The sequence below is a fragment of the Macaca thibetana genome, chromosome 1 (genome assembly GCF_024542745.1).
Source record: "Macaca thibetana thibetana isolate TM-01 chromosome 1, ASM2454274v1, whole genome shotgun sequence".
NCBI lineage: Eukaryota > Metazoa > Chordata > Mammalia > Primates > Cercopithecidae > Macaca > Macaca thibetana.
In genome coordinates, this window is record NC_065578.1 from 161,562,257 (window position 1) to 161,581,147 (window position 18,891).

Genomic DNA, 18,891 nt, shown 5'->3' on the forward strand with positions numbered 1-18,891 from the left:
TCCGGATCCCAGCCCGCGGCCTGCCTTCCTGTCAGTCCTGTGGACACCGCACTGCCCGGCAGCGCCCCGGCCGCACTCAGCCAGCCAGCCCGAGTCGAGGCTGCAGGCTGCAGCTCCTAGCAGAGGAAGGAGGGAAGGGGAAGGCGGGGAGCAAACAGGAGGAGGGGAGCGAGTGTGCGCAAGGGGAGGGAGGTGGGGGAGAGAGAGTGTGTCTATTTCTGGCTCGGGAGGGGGAGGTATCTGCGAGCGGAGCTCCAGGGGCGGATGAGTGGGGGGTAGGGGGGAGATAAAGGATCTGGCCAGTTTTTCTCCCAGCTTTCCGCCTAGAGGCGGGGCGGGTTCTTGGATTCTCGGAGGGCACGGGTGACCCCCTGCCGTGTCCGGGATAAAGGTCTGTTGAGGAGGTGTGGAGGTGCCCGTAAAAGAGACAGAGAGAGGGCGGCTCAGAATGCGGGAGAGAGAGTGGACCCGTGGGCCTGGGAGAGAGATCGGGAGAGGGATGGAGGAATGATATCCAGGGTGCTCGTTCCCCTCCCCCAACCCCAAGCTTTCTTTGGTTTCCCCCCAGGAAACTCCCAGTCCCGCCCTACTTCAGTCTCTGAGGCTCAAGATTGCCCTCCTGAGCCCAGGAGGTAGGGGACCGGGGTAGGACACGGGTGGCTTGGAAAGAAGGGGCCTAGGGTTGACTGGGGAGAGGGCTGAGGGCTTTGCAGGGGAAGGAGTAATTCTTGAGATCAGGAGACTGGGTTTCTGTCCCAATTAACCACATGACCTTGTCAAAGTCATTGAACCCCTCTGGTTCTGTTTTCTTTTACAGTGGTTATAATACCAGCTTCACAGGTAGAAGGGCTTTGGAACTGTAAAGGCCTGTGTCAAACCTAGGGAATCATGAAGAGGCTTTGCACTGGGTCCCTTGCCTGCCAGAGTTAAGCAGAGCAGTGGAGTGCCTTTAAAAGATGTTTCCCAAGTCCTTCTTCCTTTCCTCCTAACAGGCCCTGGGGGACAGGGATGGGGTGGAGGGGGAGCAAGAGCCAGATGAAGTAGTCTGCAGTTTACCTAGGACTACCTCAGTAGACAGGACACTGCCTATCCTCGAATGGCCTCCCAAGTCACCGCCAGGTTGCCTGAGCAAAAGGCTCTCAGGAGAGGTGAAGGATAGGAGAAAGTGGAGGGGAATTCTCTGAAAGCAAAGCTTGCTCCCGGAGGGGTAGGCCCCAGATGGAGCCAAACTCTAGGGATTATAAAGCCCTAAGAACTTTTTGCCAAAATCTGGTAACCATCAGATTATCTCCCCACCCCAAACCCAACCTCCATCTCTCTGGCTCCTTTCCTCCCTTTCTCCTAGAATCTGAAGAACTCTGTGTGTGAGTCGCATGGTTTACGCACTCTCCTAACACTAATCATCACCTCCTGCCTGGTGTGAAATGTATTTGTGTCTCTGTCTGTCTCCCCCACCAGCGCAGGATCTCTCCGGGTGTAGAACTGTGTCACTCAGCACCTTGCATGGAGCAGGTGTTGCAACTCTGTTGGTTAAATGGATTTGGAGGCCTGAGCACTGTAGGGTTCTGGTGGTATCCCAGGAATACCAGATTGAGATGCCATAAAATCTGCCATGACAGAGATCATAGCAGAAAGGATAAGTGGCACTGAGAATATAGAGTTCTCAAGCAGAGAAGTGTTTGGTAAGAAGCATGGACTCTTGGCTGTCTTGGAGACACAGAAAAAAAGATGGCACTTCTGTCCTCGAGGAACTCTGAACTCTTGTATTTCCTGTCTGGCAGGGAACACAAGGTAGACAATACAAGACTTGGGAAAATAATAATCCTGTCCCTGTGAAAAAAGCAATGTCACACACATCAACACATTCATCTCAGGTAGACAGACATAGATGTATATATTCCAATTACAAGAATAACAAGAGGAGTAGAGGACAGGAGTTAGTACAAAGGTTTACAAGAGGATTCTGTACCATCTGCAATGCACAATGCAGACTGGCTTCAGAGGCTTATGTCTAGCATTAGAAAACTTAGGGGTGGAACCAGGGTTCGTGGTTCCAGATAGGAAATGACAAGCAGTGAAGAACTGGTTAAAGGGACGTGAGTGGTATCATGCCAGAACTTGGCCAAGGCACAGAGAGTGCCCAAAGGATGAGGCCAATCATGGGACTTTCTTTTCTGGGCACACACGAAGTACCCATGCTGATGTCCAAACATGAGGTCCCAGCTCAAGCAAGGGTACAGGCCCCACCTTTGGTGCCAAATCTTTGAGTAAGCATGACCATACCCTTCCTACCCCATCCTTCAGGGTATTTGTAACGCAGTTACAAGCCATCACTTCTACAGTCCTCATCCTTACTCACTGGTCATTCTCTAATTTACACAAGATGCCCCTAACTCAATCACAGGAGAACCACACCTTTCCTAAAAATCGCAATTTGAGAATCTGACACCACCTATTCTCTGACTTGCAAGGTTACAGTTGTTCTTACTTGTTGTCTCTATATCCTCTTTCTGCATGTAAATTCATCTTCTCCTTAGCAGACAAAGGGAAATTCACTGGCTACCATCTTGGCTGAGAAAGCTTATTTTTACTGTGTATATTTTCAAAGTCACACATTCCACCCAGTGTATTGTGATGTGAGCAAAACCTGGTGCCCTCTCCCCTGGTTTAATTTGGTCCCTCATCTCTGACACCCATGTCTGTAGGTTAGTGCCTCTCAAATTCTTTAGAATTGGTACGAAACACTATTTCACTTGTTGCTCTGTCCACTTGCATTTCCTTGTCACCTTATGCCTCCTCCCCAGGGCCGGATCTCCCTTCTTCCCTTCCCCCCTTCCCCCCTTCCCCCCTTCCCCCCTTCCCCCCTTCCCCCCTTCCCCCCCTTCCTCCCCCCCCCCCCCTCCCCCTCCCTCCCTCCCTCCCTCCCTCCCTCCCTCCTTCCTCCTTCCTTCCTTCCTTCCTTCCTTCCTTCCTTCCTTCCTTCCTTCCTTCCTTCCTTCCTTCCTTCCTTCCTTCCTGGTTATCTTGCTCTCTCATTTGATTTGGTGTTTTGGCCTGGTCCCTTCCCCCATCTTTATTCCTCTTTGTTACTCTGTACCTTGTCTCATGCTCTCATGGGATATCCTATTCCCCAAATCCCAAGTCCTTTCACTTCCTTCAAGAAACAGCTCCTGAAATTCTGCCTCTTTTGAGAAGAGAAAAAAGTGTTGTCAATAAGAGAAGCCTCCTCCCTACCATCTAAACCTAGTGCTTCACACTCTGTCCTGCATGAAATGTCACCTGACAGTTTATAAAATGGAAGATGCCTTCTATGCATGTCTCACGGATTAATTCAGTGCCAATCCCCTTGAGTGCCAGTCTCTGTGCACTGTCATTCTTTAAAGGGTCTTGCTGTGGCCAGGTGGTGGTCCCTTTAAATGGCCATCTTGGCATCCAGGAAGTTTCTGACACTCCCTAATGTGACTTCTCCCTCTATCTGGCTCTTTTTTGATTCTTTTCACATCCCGTGAGTTTCCCACTATCCTCTACTGCAGTGGGAGCGCTCTGCTGCCGTGGCAACAGCCATTCCAGCATCAGTCGATAAAACCAATATGTGCAGAATGTTTCCTCGAGTGATTCCTAAAAAGAGAAGGAATTGCCCTGTCACATTATCTCCAAACCCAGCCCTGAGCCCCTACCACTCAGTCATTTACCCCTTCTGTAGAATGACAGGCTTCAAATTGTCCTCTGAAGAGAGATCCTACCATCAATGATCAATGAAGAGGCTATGTGATGAGGGAGAGGCCTGGCTGGGCAGGCAGTGGGTGCTGGTGATGTCAGTAACCAAGTTTCTAAAGGGGAGGTGGAGAAAGAGGCTGGTTTGGAATCATTAAAGTCCCCAATCCCCAGTGCCCCAAAGACCAGCTCATCACCCCACTCCTCTCTTTCCAAAGGCATTGGTAGTTTCTGGAATGGCGATAGGATGAGTGATTTGACCACATCTGTTGACAGATAACTTAAAGCAATTTGAGGAATGAAGATGTAGGCATACAGCCAAAGAGACGCATGCTGTGTGATTTCACATTCTCACACCCCTGTGATTAGAAACGGATGTAACCCGGGTGTCTGTGGGGGGTCTGGGGAATCTGTCAGTTGGGACTGTGTTAGGAGAACTGGGGATCAGGGAGAGCCAGAGACAGGAGAGGGTGGGAAGGTGGCCAGGCTGTCCCTAGCTCATTGACCTTGAAAGGTGACCTTGGGGCCTGCTGTGGTGGCTCATGCCTGTAATCCCAGCACTTTGGAAGGCTGAGGCGGGTGGATCATTTGAGGTCAGGAGTTCAAGACTAGCCTGGCCAACATGGTGAAACCCTGTTCCTATTAAAAATACAAAAATTAGCTGGGCAATAGTGGCATGCACCTGTAATTCCAGCTACTTGGGAGGAGAATCGCTTGAGCCTGGGAGGCGGAGGTTGTGGTGAGCTGAGATTGCACTACTGTGCCACAGAGTGAGACCTTGTCTCAAAAAAAAAGAAAAAAGAAAAAAGAGAAAGAGGGAAGGGAAGGGAGGGAGGGAGAGAGAGAGAGAGAGAAAGAGAGAAGGAAAGAAAGAGAGAAAGAAAGAAAAAAAGAAAGGAAGGAAGGAAGGAAAGAAAGAAAGAAAGAAAAAGAGCAGGGAGGGAGGAAGGAAGGAAGGAAGGGAAGGAAGGGCAGAAAGAAAGAAAGGAAGGAAGGAAAGAAAGAAGGGAAGAAAGAAAGATAGAGAGGGGGAGGGAAGGAAGGGAAGAAAGAAAGAAAAAGAAAGGAAGGAAGGAAGGAAAGAAGGAAGGAAGAGAGAAAGGTGATCTTGGGAGAAGGGGAGATCTGAGGGAGGGAGAAGGGGGCACATGAGCCCATACTTGGCTTCCTCCAGGATTATGGGCAGAGCAGGGGAATTTTTTCTTGATTTCTAGGACCACAGTCAGGGTCTGGAGAGCAAGGGCTAGGAACCCAGCCACATGGCTCTTCAAGCCTAGCCCACTCACTCTGGACCAGCATAGAGCTGTCACTGCCCAACTGAGTGACAAGCATTTTCCATACGTTTTCTCTGCTTAGACGCCTACCATGAGGTCTCCTCATCACCTCCCTAGCAGATGCCAACACCCCTGCCTTTGTGGAAAGCCCTCTAGCCATTGCTCCCCATTTCTTTTTGTCCTTTTCTCCACCATGTCATTCCCTCATGTCATTCCAGCTAATCAGCAGGGACTTTTTGAGCACCCAAAACGTGGGACTTCTTGAGTAACCCAAAACTTTACTCCCAGTGAGATGGGAGCCTCGGTAGGCCGGGAGCAGAGAGTGACATGACCTGGCTTCCCTCTTGAAAAGGTCACTTTGGCTGCTGTGTGAGGAGCAAATTGCTGGGCTCAAGGGCAGAAGCAGTTGCAATCACCCAAGCCAGGCTAGGGCTGCCGAAATAGCTGACGGCTAAGCGCGGTCTTGTCTGCATCTGGATGACCAGCTCCTGACTACTCGTGCCGTGCTCAGTGCCAGCTACGACAGGTGCTGGAGGATACCACAGAGAACAAACAGACCAAAATTCCTGTCCTCGTGAATTTATATTCTAATGGATACGAAAGACAATAAATTAGAGAGAGATGTTAGTTACTAAAAAGTGCTAAGAAGAAAAAAGCAGGAAGGGGAATATGAATTATCCAGGAGCAGGGGTGAATGTTCCATATGGTGGCCCAAAAAAGCCTGCACTGAGAAGGTGAACATTTGAGTAAAGATCTCAAGGAAAAGGGGGAGCAATTTGGGAGCCAATGGATATCTGGGAGAAAAGATTTCCAGGCAGAGGGAACAGCCCACCAGGATCAAAGGCCCTGAGGGTGAGTGTGCCTGGTTTTCTTTTCATTTCTTTTCTTTTTTCTTTTTCTTTTTTGAGACAGGGTCTCACTCTCATCTTGTCACCCAGGCTGGAGTGCAGTGGTGCAATCACAGCTCACTGCAGCCTTGACCTCCTGGGCTATAGGTGTGCACCACCATGCCTGGCTAATCTGGCTAATTTTTTTTTTTTTTTTTTTTTTTTTTTTTGTAGAGGCAGGGTCTCAGTATGTTGCCCGGGCTGCTCTCAAACTCCTGGGCTCAACTGATCCTCTGGCCTCGGCCTCCCATAGTATTGAGATTACAGGTGTGAGCCACCGCATCTGGCCGTGTCTGCTGTTTTCAAAGGAAAGCAAGGAGATCAGCATGGCTGGAAAGAAAGGAGGGGAGAGGACAGTGGCAGGGGATGTGGTCAGAGAGGTAATGTGAGGCCTGTGCAGAGAGGGCCTTTTAGGTCATTACAAGGGCTTGGCCTTTTATTCCCAGTGAGATGGGAGCCTTGGCAGGATGGGAGCAGAGAGTGACGTGACCTGGCTTCCCTCTTGAAAAGGCCACTTTGGCTGCTGTGTGGGGAGCAAATTGCTGGGCTCAAGGGCAGAAGCAGTTGCAGTCACCCAAGTGAGAGATGATGGTGGCTTGGAAATGATTGGTGACTGTGGTGGCAGTGAGAAGTGGTCAGGCTCTGGATATATTTTGAAGCTGTTAGAATTTGCTATTGGCCAAATGTAGGTGTATGGGAAAGAAAGGAACCAAGCATGTCCCCCCAAGGATTTAGGCCTGGACAACTCTAAGATTGGAGTTGCCATCAAGATGGGAAGGCTTCAGGAGGATCTGGTTTTGGAGGTAGAATCAGAGTCCTCTCTTCTCCCTGGCCCCTCTTGAGGCCAAATCCACCTCCTCTAAGCTGCCTTCCCTGACTCTCCCCACGCAGTTCACTGCAGCCACTTTAATCGTTTCCTAATGTTCAGGGCTGTCATTCATCATTCACCCATTGGTGTTTTCCAAGGATCCATCTCCAGTTGAACTTTTTCTCAAAACCCATCCCAGCTCTGTGCACACAGTGGGCTCTCAAAAATATTCGGTGAATGGCGATTGATTCAATGAATGAATGCGTGACTCAGAACAGATGTGTAGGGAACTGTAAACAGCAGTGACCTCTTAATACCCCGTGGCAAGACACAGTGCAGCTGGTGTGTGGAATGGAAGCCAAGCTTCTGGGATGGTGGCCCAGCAGCATCTTTTCTCCCTTCCCTGAAGCCCTGGGCCAGAGTGAGGCCAGTGGACCCTTGCCTTGCTCCTTTGAAGGAAGCTCCAGTTCTTCAGAGGAATGACCTTGGGGCATTCAGGGATGAGACCCTCTTCTGCCCCTAAATCTCTGCTTTGCCCAGAGGCATGGGGAGAGTTTCACCACACCTCTGCGAGGCAGGGGGAAAAGTGGGCAATGTATCCTCACAGCCCAGGCAGTAATCCCAGCTGGGACTTCAGCCCCATCCCCCTCTCCCCCTTGCTGAAAAAAAAGGAGACACTAGATACAGTGGTCCAATATGGCTGCTCTGGGTGGCTCACACCTCCAGGGCCTCATCCAGGAAGCCTTCCTAGATTGGTCCATTAGCCCAGCCACTGCCTTTGCTTCGCCAGAGCATTGGTAGTTGAGACATTTCTGTGGACACTGCAGGTCCCCGGCTCACCCTCTCTGGCCCCAGAAGACTCCCTGAGCTCAGTGTGGTTGGGGATTTTTCCTCTGGGCTACAGATTAGGTGTGTGGGCTCCAGAGAGAGATTTATTGTCTTCCTGTCTATTGGGGAAAACGAGGCAGAGAAATCTAGAGGCTGGGAGTGGAGCCAGAGGTCATGGGCCTCAGTCTGCCCTCTGGCTCAACTGGCTCGGGGGAGCTTCCAGAAGGGTGGAAATGCCGAGAAATTCTAAGCTACAACTCACATTCCTTGGAGCTCACAGCTGCCTGGACACAAATTCCTATGCCAACAGGGCATGGGTAGAGCAGGGATGAGCCTGCCTGTCGTGTGAAAGGACCAGGGCAGAAATGAGGTCCCTTAGAAGGAAAACAAGTCACCTCTAGTCACACAAGTAAACAAGACCAGAGCCTGAAGCCCATGTCCCCAGCTGGAGGCTGGGACTCCCCAGGCTGGGACGGGGATGGGGCACAGGCCCTCCTTTCAGAGGCAGGGCTTGGGGCTATGTAGCCCTGGAGAGAGTGGAAACTGGTTGAAGGCTCCTGAGAGGGCCTGTTTCAGACCTGGGAGGGGAGGTTAGGAGCTGGAATCCAAAAAACTGGCCCCTCCTTCAGTCAAGGGTTTCTCAGCTAGAAAGTCAGGGGCTAGGGAGGTCTGACTCAGGGCTGGGCTGTTGTTTCTCCCAAGTGTTCCGGCCCCCAGGCTAGAACACGGGACTTGTATTTCTCGTGACTGGTTTCTCAGCAGAGGAGCCCTGGCAGTGCACAATAAGGCATGGGGTTTCTCCTTCCTGTCCTTGGGGAGAGGGGTCCAGATCTCCAAGCATTGAGACCTCCCTTCTTTTAAAGCCAGAACTCCATGATCTCCTGCAGAGAAACATATCTCTGACCTGATGACCTAAATGGCCTCCCAGGGAAGGACAGTCTCCCAGCCTCTGCTATCTGGCTGCCTTAGAGGCCAGTGCTGGCCAACACGCAGTACTCAAGCCCTTCCCCACTCTGGCTTCACCTGCTGGTAAACTTGCCCTCTAATGCTTTCCTCTAAATGCCCCTGGTCCAGGTCTGACCCCACCCCTGCACCTTTGCTTTGCTCTGCCCTTTTCCTGAATGCCTTCTGTTATATGAATTCAAATCCAATTCTCCCTTCAAGGCCCAGCTTCAGAGCCACCTCCTCCAGGAGGCCTTCTCAGACTACCCCACGCACACTGCTCTGCCTTTCCTACCCACTGATTATAGTCAGGGGCCGTGTACCCACATTCTGCCTACTTATATCCTAGGGGGATATCCTCTCCTGCCAGCGGAATTGTAAGTGCCCTACATAGGTTAGTTAGTTAGTAAGGGCTCACTGATGCTTGCTGAACTGAAGGACAGGAGATCTTACAGTTACTAAGCACCTCCTATTGCCAGGGACCTTCTTAGACATGTAATGTTCATCATTTCATAAAAGCCTTTGAAGCAGGGGCTATCATTATCTTCATTTTACAGAGAAATACACTTGCCCAAGACCACACAGCAGGCTGCTGGTGAAATCAGAAATTGAATAAAGGTCTGTGTGTGTTCCACATCTTCCCATAACTTCATGCTATTACCATGCAGCTATTTCTAGAGACTTGCTTAATATAATAACTGCATGTGATTCCAAGACATATAGAACCCAACAGCAGGAAAGTCTTGGATCCTGGCAGAGAAAGGGGGACTGGGCATTAGACGGGGGAGTGAAGAATGGGAAGGAGGGCCCTGACTCTCCTGCCTGTCCTGCTGAGGAGCTCCTGTAACCCAGACACCTGTTGCACCTGAAGTCTGCATGGGTCTAGGACTGCAGTCACATTAAGACTGCCCCACAGAATCCTGGGAGTGAGAATGTGGCAGAGGAGAATCTTTCGGATAGAGCCAGTGGTCTGTAGCAACACCAGTTGCTTCATAGCTCAACCCCATGACCTATGTCCTGGGGTCTTGGTCACTTTCAGTGGACCTGACAGTCCCAACAGGTCAGGATCTTCTGAGGACTTCCCTAATCTCAAGTCTTGGGGGTTCTGGGTTGTCTTCTTGATTTGCTATGTGACCTTAAGAGAATATATACAGTTGGTCATCTAAGAAATTGGGTGGGGGTAGGAGCTAGAGAATCTCTGCTCCCTCTGCTCAGGGGCTTCTAGTAGGGAAGGGCAAAAGAACACCTAATCTAGGGTATTCTGTCTGAAACTGTACTCATTTAAAATCAGATCCCTGTGCTCTTCAGGCTAATAAAGAGCCCAGGATAAGAAGTCCAGATGTTTCCCATATGTGCTTTTCCTGTATGTTGCCATGGCAACTGTCCCATACACACCACTGGGGTGGATATTGCACACTGGGCCCCAGCAGAGCTCTGCACCACCCAGGTACATCGCCCTTAGACCATGACCCACCCAGATCCGTTGTCATGGCAACTGCAGGCCTGGGAGGGAGAACTCCAGGCAGGCAAAGGAAGGAGAGGATAGGGTGTGTGCCTGTGGCTGTGCCCATGTGTTGGATGGGGACGAGCAAACTCCTCGTATCAGCATGTGTCCTTTGGGATGGGCAAATCTAGAGTTGAACTTGACCTGTCCATGAAGAATTGGATGTTTTAAGGTCATTAAATCATAACACTAAGAGGGACCTTGGAGATAATCTTATTCTGCAGTAAATCCTCTTAATTCACTGTTGGCCACACAAACCCAAAAATCTGATGAGGAAAAGCACAAGGCCCAAACCTGTGGTGACTTTGTCAACAGTGATGACATCACTACCCTAGAACAGAATTTCTTAATCTATGTTCACAGACTGGATTCCGGGGGTTCACAGTACCAGCCATCAAACATAAGCCAAATACTGTGAATATGTCCATTTATCTGGGGGGATATATTGTAATATCAGCTAAATTCTTAAAGAGGTTCTTGACTCTAAAAAAGTAAAGACAACTGCAAAAGTAATGAGAAGCTTTTACCCATCTGAGTGTGAACCAGCTGGGACAGATGGTTTAAAGAAACCTGGCCTTCTTACTACCCTAGAGAGAAAGATATTCCCATTTTGTGGCTGCGCTCATTTTCCGTGCTGGCACCTCTGTGCTTTATTAGAGTTTTGTTAGGTTTTTGAATAAGGCATTAAACCTAACAGAGGAATGCCGTGGACTCATATTTCAATGAATTTTAATAGAATAATCACTGGCAATTACTTGGAATATGAAAATTGCTCTGCAAATGTTAAGAGTATTCGTTGGTGTGATGGGTGGGAGTTCCAATGCCATGATGAGAACGTTGCCTTTCACAGGGCCTGATGTCATCACGAGGGGCTTGCCACCTCTGTGCTCCCTCCTGCCTGCATGCAACCTCAGATTCTTCAGCAGGAAGGATGCGGTGAGCTCATGAGGTCAGCTCTTGCCCCCGGACTGTGCCGGTGTTTATACGAACCTCAGGCTGCTCTCCTTCCACTTCCACTGGGGCTGAGCTCTCCTCCTGCCAGGAAGTTCTCTTATTTATCTGACCTCAGTCATTCATACCTCAGGACACTCTCATTTCCTTCTCCTGGAAGGATTTTCTTGAGAGAAGGGACAACTGAGCATTTCTCTGCTCTCCCCTCCTCCCTGGGCTCATCTGGTCTGGCGTGGATGGCCCCACACTTGCTGACCCTTCATAAGTTCTGACCTTTAATTATCTTCTGCTCCCTCTGAAGCCTGGGACTCCCACCACCCAGGAAGGCAGGTTTTTTATTCCTTCCGCCCTTTTCAAGGATGAACATTGTGGCTGGGGTAATTCTCAGCATTTAATCTCTCTGGCTATTGTGTCTATGTCACCTCACTCTCTTCAACCGCCTCTCCCTGGAGCTCCTTCTGTGTAAGCCTGCCCGCAGTCTTATAGTGGGGAGGGAAGTCTCTCACCAGGGGACCCTAATCCTCTTACAAAGGGGTTTGGGGGGCATGGGATGGTGTGTTCCAGTTTCTGCCCATTCAGTGGTGCTGCAGGGAGACTTCAGCCTTGGCCGAGACTGGCGTGGAGCCAGCACTTCTTGAGATAAAGCCCCCTCTGCAGGCTCTCTGTCTGCCCTGGGCCTTCCCAGGGAGACCACAGTTCAGAGTTATAAGGAGGGCTGGCCAGTCTGCCCAGGCATGGGGCAAAGACCTGAGGGGCCAGATCTTCAGAGCTGCGTTTGAGGTGAGGCTTACCTGGATTGGCCAGAGAAGTAGGGAGCAGCAGCGGTGGAAGTTTAGCAATTAGTTCCGCCTCCCATAGCTGAAATTTGTAACTGCTCCACAGCTCCCTGGATAACAACCTCTGAATTGTATGGAGCAGTCTGATCTGGAGAGATTCCTGTCAACCCGGCCACCTCTCCTTAAGTGTCCTTTTTCCCAGAACCTTTCCATGGCTCGTAGACACATGGAGAACTAAACAAGTGGTTGGGATTTTCTAGGAGGAGCTGAAGCAGATCACTGCAGGTTGGAGAGTTGAATCTCTAAAAATCTGCTAAGAGGCTGCCAAGTCCAGGACAGACAGGTATTGGCTATAGGGGGTAATTCTCTAGGAAAACCACAGGGGAAAGTTTATCACCTTCCTCATCTATTCAAGCACTCAGGGCGAAGGGGGGTGGCCCACAGACTGCTGTTGCTTGTCGTCCCAGGAGTGTCATGAGGCCAAAGCTCTGCTCCTGCTCTTTAGGGTGGGAGACATATTCCAGAGCTGGGGCTTCTCCAGGGCCACCGTGTAGATCATGTACAGCTGCACAGGTTGTACAATGCACAGCTCTAGGCTACATCATAAAGGGCCCACAAGTGCAGAAGTCTTTGCCTATTTTGTCCACAAATGTATTCCAAGCTTCTAGAATAGCACCTGGAACATAGTAAGTGCTTTATAAGAAATTGGCAAATGGGCCGGGCGCGGTGGCTCACACCTGTAATCCCAGCACTTTGGGAGGCCGAGGCGGGCGGATCATGAGGTCAGGAGATCGAGACCATCCTGGCTAACACGGTGAAACCCCGTCTCTACTAAAAATAAAAATTAAAAAAAATTATCCGGGCATGGTGGCGGGGAGCCTGTAGTCCCAGCTACCCAGGAGGGTTAGGTAGGAGAATGGCATCAACCCAGGAGGCGGAGCTTGCAGTGAGCTGAAATTGTGCCACTGCACTCCAGCTTGGGCGATAGAGCGAGACTCCGTCTCAAAAAAAAAAAATAGCGAATGGATATGAATTTCCTCTGGAGTTGGGCAATGCAGAGGTCCTGGTTTTCTTGGTGCAGCAAGAAACAGAGATGCTGGGTCTTGCCAAGATTTCTTGATTTCTGGAACCACAATCAGGATCTGGAGAGCAAGGGATTTGTACTGTATGTGGAGCACTCATAGTTGCAAAAACCACGTAGAATCACTCACACACCTTTTAGAGTGGGAGGGCCTGAGTCCAAGGTAGCCGTGGGGAAAAGAGGATCCAAGCTGACCAGCTTCTGCTATTCTTGCCACTCCACTGAAAAGGCTAACATTGGGTCAAATCCACTGCCTTGGGATAAATCCCCTTCCCAGCCAAATATTATCTTGAAAAGTCCATCTCCTCCCCCACCCCGTACTCCTCTAAAGATATAGCATCCAGACCCCTGCAGTTTCTATTTCAAACCCCTCCAGCAGGTACCTTGGATGACCTCACTTCTCTGGCCTCTTCCTTCATGGCCCCTCCCAGAGCCAGGCTGGTGATCCCACTGCCTCTCCTGGCCTCCCTGGGAGAACTCCGAGACTTGAGTCATCTTCCCCTCCAGTGAGGTCATGGAACGTATGGTTAAGAGCATGACCTCTGAAGACCAGCTGCATGGGTTCAAATCCTGGCTAGACCACCTTGGGCAAGCCACTTAACCTGTCTGTCCCAGTTTCCTCATTTGCAAAGTGAGTGTGGTAATAATATCATTTGCCTCAATAACAAATAACACCAAACACATATTGAGCAGTTCTTACGTACCAGCCATTCTCCTAAGCGCTTTACCAATATCCATGCATTTAATCCTCAAAAAACCCTATGAGGAAAGCACTGTTATCATCCTTGATTACAATCAAGGACACGGGGGCACAGAGTGACTAAATAAGTTCCCCAAGGCTGCACAGCTAACAAGTGAGGAAGCTGTGATGCAAGGCAAGTAGGGAGTTAGATTCCAAACCTCATGCAGTTGTTAGAAGGATTAAAGGTGCTTATGACAATGCCTGCTTCACAGTAAGCCCCGGTAAGTGTCGGCTGCTGCTACTAGAGCTGTTATGACCTCCCGTCCCAGTTCTTGGAAGCCTACCAGGTCCTAGATTGCTGCTTTGTTTATCCAACAGGGTCTCCAGAGACCCTCGCACTCCCGAGCCACTTCTGCCCCACAACAGCACCAACCTGCTGAAACTCTGAGAACATGGCTAATATCATCTGCCCCTGAACTCCTGAACTTGTTCTACTTTCTAGTCAATTGTCTGCATGTCTTCTCTCCACGGATGGCTGGGACATAAGGCTCATCTTGGCCTGGAGGTCCCCAGAGGGCAAAGAACACAGCGGTGTGAACTCAGCATGAAATGACATAGGTTTGGAGTGACAGGGATGCCAGTGGCAGCTTGGGACCTGCTCAGATTGAGGGAGATGTGAGCAGGGACTGTGGCTCACTGATCCCATTTCCTTCCTCATTGCTTGGCAGAGGCTAAGGGAGACTGAGTTGAACTTGGACGGTGTGTGACTGAGTGAGTACAGGGCACATGTACAAACATTGGTGGGCGGCAGATGGGAAGGCAGGGAGTAAGAGAAGAGTGTGGCCTTTTGACAAGCCTGGGATGGAATCCTGGCACAGCCTCCTAGCTGGATGTCCTCAGACAGGTTTTATATAACCTCTCTGAGCCTGACTTTCCTATTCATAACACAGAGTAATAATAACACCTTCAAAGGATTGTATAAGGTATTCACAAAGACTTTACATAAAGCACTTGGCACTATGCCCTGCACATAGTAGGGTGTTCAACAAATGATAGTCATTATTACGATTTAGTTCTTTTTAGTTTTTAAAGAGTCAGAAAGCAGTGGTCCTGGTTTAGTTCACCTGCTAACTTCCTATGCAGTCCTGAGCAAGTCACTTCTCTTCTCTGAGTCTCTTCTCTCCCCCATCGAAAATGAGGCCAAATTTGCGAGATCTATGAAGTTTGTCAGAGCTTTGACTTCCTGTGTTCTTTGATGCAAGTCATTTGTAGTCCAGGAATACTTGGATTTAGCTTGAAACCCCCAGAACAAACTCCTCTCCCAAAGAGTAGTTACCATTCCTTGCTCCTGCCCCGGGCATGCTAGCTTTGCAAGTTTCCTTAGAATGAAGACTCTATCCCTGCTCTATTTAAAATCCACAAGGCATGAAAAACTTCACTGTGGCTTAAAGATGGAGCCAACTCAACAAGGGAGAAGAAAGAGGAAGAAAAGCAAAACAGCCCTAGTATGAAGCCAAACTCCACACTGCCCCACCCATTCTCTCTATATATCAACCCTCGTGTGAGAAAGAGGCAGGGAGGAGGCTCTGGCTTGTTCCCGATGACACATGCTATGATGAGAAAAAGATCCCTTCATTGTGGGTCCACTTAGTGCTCATTCAAACACGCCACAAAGTGGAAGTCATTAAGGAATCTGCATAAGCCTTGGGGCGACCTTTCCCAGTCCTCCTGCACACAGCCTCACACACGTGGGCACGCGGTAATGTCAGCCTTGGCTTCTCTTGGCTGTCCAAATTAAGATCTGATGGTGGTCTGTGCACTACCCGGTGCTCACTGCGCCCAAAGGGAGAGTGAGCAGATGGGACCCGTGCTGGGCTATCACCAACAGACTCAGATGGGCCAGGGAGGGTCAGGGCACGTGTGCAAACATCGGTGGGCTGGGCATTTCCACACTTGCCCTAGGGCAGAGGCAGAAGGAGCAGCTGCTGGTGGATGGCCTTCAGGACATATGAAGAACATCCCCAATGCCCCAGGTTGGAGGCAAGTCATCGTGGGATTCTCCTCCTGCTAATATAAATACTAGAAAGCCTTGTTTGGACTCTATGCCCAGAGTCCAGGCAGATTAAGTAAGAAAGTGGTACAAGGCTGAGAAAGCTCTTTGGCATTCTCCTACTCCCCTCAGAGACTCTGCACTCACCCCCCAAACCCATTCAGTGAACTTGGAGGCCAGAGAGGAACATATTGGGAAAGGAGCAGAGAAAGACTGGTTGGTCTTTCTCAGCTGGTAGAGAAGAAATGGGCTCATAGATGATAAATTTTAGAGCTCTGCAACCATTTACATTGAATTCCTTACTCATTCATTCAAATCATTCCTTCACCAAAATGCTGACCACCAGGCACTGTGCTAGGTGATGCGGGGGCAAGATGAGTTCATGCTCAGGAAGGGAAGATACATGAGCATCAAAAAAAGCCCCCAAACCCCCAGCCATCTACAAATTAATATGGAAATAACATGATCATAACTGTGAAATAACTATGCTGGATTCTGTGAATTATATAAATATTTGATGGAGTACTCTCCAAAGCACCCAATTCTCCTTCTATAAAATGGGATAATAAGCTCAGTGCCTTCCTCATGCCATGGGGCCTAGCGAGGGAGGCAGGACGGACTGGCTGCCTTGTCAACTCCTATAGGGGCAGGTCACTGGGCCCAGCTTCTGGGATCCCAACAGAATCTCTAGATAAGTCTCACTGGAGTGAATCCCTGGGCTGTGAACGTCTTGAAGGCAGGTCAAAGTCTTATTTGTCTTTTACCCCAGTGTCAAGCACAGTGTTCAGCACAAGGTAAACACTCACTGACGGTTTGTAGATTGAATGAAGGAATACATGAATGAATGAGTCATGTCATGCCCCAAGTGACTTTGGGAGTGAGAGGGCAAGGCATAAAATGAAACCCTTCAGTTGCCTCCTCTCTTCCTCTCTTCTCTGTTTTCTTCAAGCTCAGAAGAGCACAGCCTCTTCCACAAGGCAGGCAAATCCCAAATCTCTCTCCCCATCCAACCCATCAAAGAGCTCGGCGTATCCTCGGCAGAGATGGGTCACCATGACAACTAGCTAGCACCAGAGCAGAGGCAGTGCTGTGAACCCTGCTCCCCTTCCCTAGGAGCCTTGGAGAAAACCAGTGTTTCTCACTTTTCTGGTAAAGCCCTCCTCCAAAGGTTCCCCGGCATTCTGTCCCCCTAGAGGAACCCAACCATGATCTAGCAGACAATTTCACATCTAACCAGTGAGGGTGGTCTTCCAGCTGACAAGCCTGGGGGATTCCTAATGCTAGTCTGAAGCAGACATTAAAAGTAAAAGTCCTCTCATCAACTCATCGGATAATAATCATGAACGAGCGCTGGGTTAGGTGCATGGAGATCATTAGGCTTTAACAATGTGGCATCCACATGAGGAAGCCATTACGCTAACAAAACTGCAAATGTAAAAATAGAGATCCACATAGTTTCCTGGTTACCACATTCTAATTCTGATGACTTTTCAGTGCCAGAGAAATTTGGTTTCTTTTTGTCCCCTGCCATGCCCTGGTTCTCCTGCATGTATACTTATTGTGGGAGGAGATGGCTTGTTTTGCAAATGTCCAATCCTTAACCCATAACCCTTCTCCACAAGGCTTGTCATGGAAGAATGAGTGCTGCTGCTGTTTCTAGGGTTGCAATGGCTCCAAGATCACTGCTATAGACCAGGCCTAGGAAGGGCTCAAAAGGTCCCGGCTCCCAGGCCAAGAAGGGAAATCCGGTCACCTGCCCAGCAGGGCACAGAGAATACAGAAGCAGTATACCATCCTGTTCAATGATCTCAGGGTCGGGCTGTGTTCTAAGCCCCAGTTTTGCCCCACTGGAGCAGGTCACTGAGACAAAGCTGGGAGAGAAACCCTCTGGACAATCTCAGGTTTGTGAAAAGGAAATTCATTACTTTATTGAGGCAAGTTTCCCTTTGTCTGGGAAATAAAGGATTGACCTGGTTCCCTGCAGTGTGCAGCCTCGTGTACCCCTGGTGTGAATCACAGCCATCCTCTAGACACTTTTTTAATGTTGTAAGAAAATCAACACACGTTCCTAAGTGCTGCTGAGTTTTGAATCTGACCCACTTAGGACCTGACCAATGGTACCTAAGACACTCACTCATCCATGCATCATTCATTTATTCAGAGACACTGAGCACCTGAGGATGCACCCGGGACCGTCAGTCCCTCTGCCCTTATGGAATATTGCTGTATTTGAGATTTAGGGATCTTCCTGGTGAATCTCACATTCCCGAGGCTCAGGTGATATGTCATGACTACAGGATGACATGGGGAGGGGACATGTGTGGGAGTGGCCTGTTAAAAGTGGTTCTGGGAGGGGAAGCATTGTCAGGCAGCAAGCCAAATGGCTCTGGCCTGCCTCCCTAATTCCAGCACCTTCATTTTTCAACCTGGGCACCACTCAGAACCTGGCTTTCACTCCCAGCTTGTTACTTTTGTGTCACGACTTCTCACATGACACACACATGCAGTGACTCCCACAGCCTGGGCATCAGATAAACATGGCACGCCCTGGCCACTTCCCTATGCTGCCCCTGAAGGGCTCCTGGGTTTGATGGAACAATCCTGGGTTGAGTCAAGCATGACAAAAACTCAAAGTGCAATTCACAGGTTGATGTCTCCTTGTCAAGAGATGGACTCATCCAGCCTAGGTCACTTCTTCTTCCACGTGGGTAGTCCTAGCGCAGTGGCCTCCCAACCCTAGGAGGAAGTCTCCCCCAGAGCACTTACCCATGCAGGAGAAGCTCTCCTCAGTCTCATGGAGGGGCTCAGTGTAGCCATCAAGGGCCCAGCTGCCCTGGGAGAGGGGGCCAGGTTTCTGGTCAGTTTGCAACCTGTGGGACCAAGAAAAGGTAATCACTCATGGTAGAGGTTTCCTGGTCTCTAAGCCCCTCCATGGGGCTAAGAAAACCCTCTTAGAACTTGGTTCTTCTTCTCTGATAGTGCCCTGCACCACTCAGGGCCAGTCCTTCCCTGATGGGTATGTGCACACCCCTGCCCTCCAGCAGGCAGCAGGCCTTCTGCGCAAAGCTGCGCCAGACAGGGAGCCCCAGAGGACACTGGGATGCCCGATGCTTGTCACCCCTTGCCGTTCTACAATCTATCCATTTCCCAGGAACGTTATCACTTATAGGGCAGAGGGATACCCTAGCAACTCCAGGCCTTGGCTCCTTTGGCTTGCCATGATCCTTGCCCTCAGGATGAGCAGTATGTACAGCCCTGCACATACACACAGGGAAGAGCTCCCTCTGAAGCTGAAGTCACTGATTCCTGGCAGCACAGGGGGCACACAGGCTTTGGGCTTGCTCGTAGTCCAGGCAGCTGGTAGGTCAGGAAAGAAGGAGGAGTAGGCTCAGCT

At 49.9% G+C, this 18,891-nt stretch overlaps 2 protein-coding genes across 5 annotated transcripts in view; both read right to left on the reverse strand.

The window, feature by feature from the left end:
• Positions 1-18,891, reverse strand: part of SHISA4 (shisa family member 4) — a 429,323-nt gene that overhangs the window by 244,704 nt on the left and 165,728 nt on the right. The window lies entirely within an intron of this gene.
• NAV1 (neuron navigator 1) overlaps positions 1-18,891 on the reverse strand; it is a 278,022-nt gene that overhangs the window by 168,771 nt on the left and 90,360 nt on the right. For all 4 annotated transcript variants that reach the window (XM_050762167.1, XM_050762159.1, XM_050762177.1 and 1 more), the window contains one exon: positions 18,264-18,367. In XM_050762167.1, the coding sequence (XP_050618124.1) occupies positions 18,264-18,367 (104 nt within the window). The remainder of the gene's footprint in view (positions 1-18,263; positions 18,368-18,891) is intronic.